General features: G+C 35.3%; 2 protein-coding genes across 5 annotated transcripts in view; both read left to right on the plus strand.

Moving 5' to 3' along the window:
- Window positions 1–1,736, plus strand: part of LOC113828684 (uncharacterized) — a 9,734-nt gene extending 7,998 nt beyond the window's left edge. The window contains exons 10-11 of the mRNA XM_070124013.1: window positions 330–484; window positions 807–1,736. Coding sequence (XP_069980114.1) covers window positions 330–484; window positions 807–974 — 323 coding nt within the window. The 3' untranslated portion in view covers window positions 975–1,736. The remainder of the gene's footprint in view (window positions 1–329; window positions 485–806) is intronic.
- A 2,123-nt stretch (window positions 1,737–3,859) lies between these two features.
- Window positions 3,860–5,000, plus strand: part of LOC113828682 (CLIP domain-containing serine protease HP8-like) — a 9,777-nt gene continuing 8,636 nt past the window's right edge. The window contains exons 1-2 of one of the 4 annotated variants that reach the window (XM_070124308.1): window positions 3,860–3,878; window positions 4,720–4,775. In XM_070124308.1, the coding sequence (XP_069980409.1) occupies window positions 4,724–4,775 (52 nt within the window). In that variant the 5' untranslated portion in view covers window positions 3,860–3,878; window positions 4,720–4,723. Of the gene's footprint in view, window positions 3,879–4,293; window positions 4,481–4,719; window positions 4,776–5,000 lie in introns of those variants that run through there. The other 3 variants (XM_070124307.1, XM_070124306.1, XM_027381687.2) reach the window with 3 other exon arrangements.

Consider the following 5,000-nt stretch of genomic DNA (forward strand, 5'->3'; position numbering starts at 1 on the left):
ATATATATATATACACATATATATAAATATATATATATATATATATATATATATATATATATATATATATTTATACATATACATATATATATGTATATATATATATATATATATATATATATAAGTATATTATATATATATATATATTTATATATATATATGTGTGTGTGTGTGTGTGTGTGTGTGTGTGTGTGTGTGTGTGTGTGTGTGTGTGTGTGTGCGTGCATACGGAAACTGCCCGTAATGTGAACTGAAAAAGTGTAACAATTCGAGCTCCTCAGACGCAGTAAGGGCAGAAACATGCTCAACACTTTCCCTCGTGTCAACAGGGGGTCAGCAATCTAAATTACCCATTGCTGCAGTGCTGAACGTGTTAAGTTTAAGAACCTGTCACAACAGCTACAAGGAGACTGTCCTGGGAAGACAAGTCATCTTAACTGACTCGCAGATGTGTGCAGGTGGTGCCAGTGGGAGCTCCTGTACTGTGAGTGAATTGTTGTTATTCTTTCATAGTCTGTTCCACATGCCTATCCCCTTGGCGTGCATTCCAGGTGAAAGATTTTTATATTCTTGTGATGTTTATTTCATGTAAATTATGATGGATTACATAAAGGATATATCTTATATTTGTATCAGAGAATAATCATTCCAGAGCAGATTAATTTTACACCTCTTGAACTGTCGTTTGTGTGATGCTCCTAACACACGCACATAAATACAAACGTATGTTCTCAGATCTATAAATATACGTCATATTCTGTGAGTTTTCCGAGCGTATGATTCATCCAGCCTTTTTTTCTGTACAGGGTGATAGCGGAGGGCCTCTGAACTTCTTCGACATCAACACTCGCAGGTTTTACATTGTTGGCCTTGTGTCCTTCGGTTATGGCTGCGGCGAGTTTCCTGAAGTCTACACGCGTGTGGGAGCTTACCTCCACTGGATAGAGAACACCCTGAACGACAGCACTCTCTGAATCAGTGGTTATTCTCAGCACGTACACCATATGCTTACAAGAAACTTCTGCCCCTCAACCATGAAGATAGTTTACATCGCGTCCGGGGAAATGATACCAGACTGACAGATGACTGCTAAAGAAACAGGCTTGCTTCCAGATTTCAGTACCACAGTGAGGATACAAGCAAAAGCAAAAGTTGGTATGCAACTAGGACGTGTCAAAATCCTTAATTCTGCTGCCTCCACGAAATACTCAAGGTACACAGTTTCCAAGAATGATCGTGAAGCAGAAACTACAAACCGGCATATGAGACGTAGCTGATCCTAATTTTAAAGTGAGAGGGTAAAATGTAGTTAACGTTCGTAGTGACATTTTGTAGATACTTATTATTTTAATTATTATTGCCCCTGCAATAAGCACATTTTTAAGTGCATCAAAGGCGTCTGTAAAATCATTTCATTATATGCAAGATCAATGTATATCCATGTTACTATTGTATACTGTTGTTCAGTTATTAAATATTGTAACATACGTTTATTTATTTTCAAATTTTAACTGCATACCATTAGTATTTCCATATCTAATTGTAATCATTACACCTCTTATATTACCGTTTATATGCCATATTCTTTACAGTCAAGTTGACACTAGTAGAGAATATTTTACTTTTTCCTGTTATGACAAAATTCAATTCCACAAAAGCTGTAGAAATGCAGTTTGGCAATAAATCTTCCAGTACTGGGCCTTCAGACTAATAAAAGGTGAAGCAACACAGCTAGATCGACCTGACTTCCTTATCCTTAGCACACTTAACACGACCACATCAGTGCACTCTGAGCAGTAGTGATCACCCTCGGCTGCAGTGATACATTTTTGCAACTTTCTTTATAACCTTATGTCCCATCTCATTATTCATATTGATATCCAGAATAATAGTCAGTCACCGTTGGTCTTTGCAATTTAGTTAAATTAGTTATGAGAAACTAACTGGTCTGCTATGATCGAGCTAAAGGCATTAGTTTTTTTATAGTTTTATTTCCACCACCTGTCTATCGGTTAATCACTAAAAATAATGTGTAGTGTAGTAAAACACCATTCTGTATTAACAATACTCCAAATATTCTATGTCTAATAATACGAAATGTATGTAAACGAGTGTTATCGTATAAGAATACATAAGATTTGACGTATAGGAGTACTCCAGAGTCCAGTGTAAGTTGCCTAAGATTGATGCAAAACTTCCAAGCCACAGGATTCTAAACAAAAAAAAATCAGGAAAACGAATGTACTTGTTGCATTGCCCGGAACAACAACAAAATTTGACTTCCATTTATTGCAGTGTTGTCCAAACTGGGGTCCGCATACCCCTGGGTGCGTGAACGAACAAGGAACACACACACACACAAACAAAAACATGACATATTCTATGAATCATCTCTTTTATTCTTGTATTAAATTCAAGTTTTTATTGACCAACACTCCTGCAATGCAGTCTTTTCATAATTAGTATATTATTTGCATTATCCTAAATAGAACAGTTTGTTTAGCCATGGTGGACGGAGGAGGGGAGGGAGGGGTACGTAACACAACAAGAATTTAATAAAGGATACAATAGGCGAAAAATTTTGGACAACACTGATTTAGCGATTCAGAATATACTTTGGACGGGATTTAATTACGCGACATAGCAAAATGCCAAGCTTCACTAAAACCTATATAAATGTGAATATACAAACGATAACTTATTTTTTCTACCTTGATAATTATCACCAAATATAATTTTGTTATACGATGATATTATGAAGTTAGGCCGTGAGAAGAGACCGTTTTTGATGAGTAAGCCCTTTTTAATATCACGTGTTTCAGTAACCGCTTAATCTTAATCTTAATAAGCCTATTATTCACCTGGCTCTAGTTTGCAGCAGGTGAATCAGGAATATCAAGCTCAAAACTTTTCGAGGACAAATTTTCTTTTCAGCTACTGCCTTGAGAAACAGTAAAGACCTAGGATTACATATATATATATATATATATATATATATATATATATATATATACATATATATATATATATACATAATGTATATTTTCATATCTATCTATCGCTATATGTATATATATAAAGAGAGAGAGAGAGAGGTATATAGATATACATATATTGTATTGCGTGCATGTACGTAAATAAATCTTTCACTTAAAATAAATCTTCCCTATCCCTTACCATCACGACTATCGTAATATCACATGCTAGTAATTCATCGATCGTTCCGCGGATCAATTCTTAAGATCCCAACGACTATCACTTTGGTAGCCTTGTTGTAGATTTTTGTGTTAATACCCATGCAACAAGTAGTGACATTTCACTTTATATGAGGTTGAAAATAAACAAATATCCTATGTGTGTATTCGTATATTTTACATTTTATTTTTCGTTATCGACGAAAAAGATCTTGGTTCAGGAAGTGTATATATTACAGCGTGTTGGTTGGTTGTGGTATTCTGCTAAAATGTGAACGAAGGTGAAATCAGGGTCTAAATTAGTATATACTTATGTAGACCTTGGATGAAATGGCGTGGCCGCTATGGCAAGGAAACTCTAGATGGTGGTTTCAATAAGACAGGAAACGTCATCGCTTTCCCATTACGTTGTAGCAGTGTAATTTTAAAGTGAATCCTGTTTATCTTATGATGAGAGACGGGAGAGTAAAGGCGTGTAAATTCAAGGGTAAAAAAACGTACCGTACTTTTGTTGTGTATTTGCTGGTTTCGAGTCCCGAAAAAAATTATATAATTGTTTTTGCCGTGCCTCATAACACGTTAACACACATTCTATGCTGTATGCCATGACAATATATTCATTCAGTTAAAGCTGTCCAGTGTTCGTATCACTACAAATACTTCAAGCTGTGGTGATTTTTTGAGGTGGGGAGCGATAACTTTTCAACTATATAGGACACTTTTTCCATACTAGTTACTGTATTTCAACTTTTTTTTGTGTAACACATCACAGCTGAAAACTACAACATTTCATGTTACATGCTATGTGCACGGCAATCAATCAAAATAGCGACAATCATTTCTCCACTAAAAGGGAATTTTACCATTACAGACTTTTTTCTTTCTTTCTTTTCTTTTCTTTTTGATCTTGTACTAACATCCAAAGTCTATATAGGTCTAGATATATATTTTTAAAGACCAAGCTAACACCGACGTCAGTCTCCCGGAAAAAAATAACATGGCCTGGGTTTCCCGTAAATGGAAGCGCTTAGGGAATTTCCAGATCCTCATAACACATGCCGTAGATATCACTATAATAAATGTTTTGTGTTTCGGGGGAACTAAAACATATCCGAAAGGCTAAAATCACCATTATTTGCAATTGAAAATTCCCTTCTTTTAAAGATAAAAGATATTGCAGTACTTGGGAACCTCCTGCATAGCGACAAAGCTGGCTTGCTCTTGCCTGGACGACACTCTGTCGTTCTTAAGGGCACAGCGCTCATCTCTCGGTCCTTCGTGTGTGTGTACGTTTTTTCAAGCATTTCTGTTTGCATATTGATGGCCATAATGTTTGGACACTGTGCACTGTGTAAACACTTACACGCACGTTCATATATACACACACAAACACACACACGTATATATATATATATATATATATATATATATATATATATATATATATATATATACTTTTTCGGTTGTTCTGTATTGCCTTAATATCCTTCCTAATAAGCAGTGAATATATTTCGTCTTTCTTCAGGAAGATGCTGTGGCTGGGAGTGATCGTCTTCGCCATTTGCACAGTGGACGGGCAAAGTAAGTCTCGTTTTTTTTATATGTTTGTTTCTATTATTATCATTAAAGCTGGTTTTCATGGTACTAATGATCCTAATTATGCTAACATTGATTGTATGATCATTGCAATGCTATTAATATCGCTATTGTTGTTGTTTCTATTCATACGAGTAATGCAAGCTAATAGAAAAAATAGATGCATCCAAGATTAAGGAAAACAACAACAATAACAGTGGTTATATCTGA

The sequence above is a fragment of the Penaeus vannamei genome, chromosome 8 (genome assembly GCF_042767895.1).
Source record: "Penaeus vannamei isolate JL-2024 chromosome 8, ASM4276789v1, whole genome shotgun sequence".
NCBI classification, from domain to species: domain Eukaryota; kingdom Metazoa; phylum Arthropoda; class Malacostraca; order Decapoda; family Penaeidae; genus Penaeus; species Penaeus vannamei.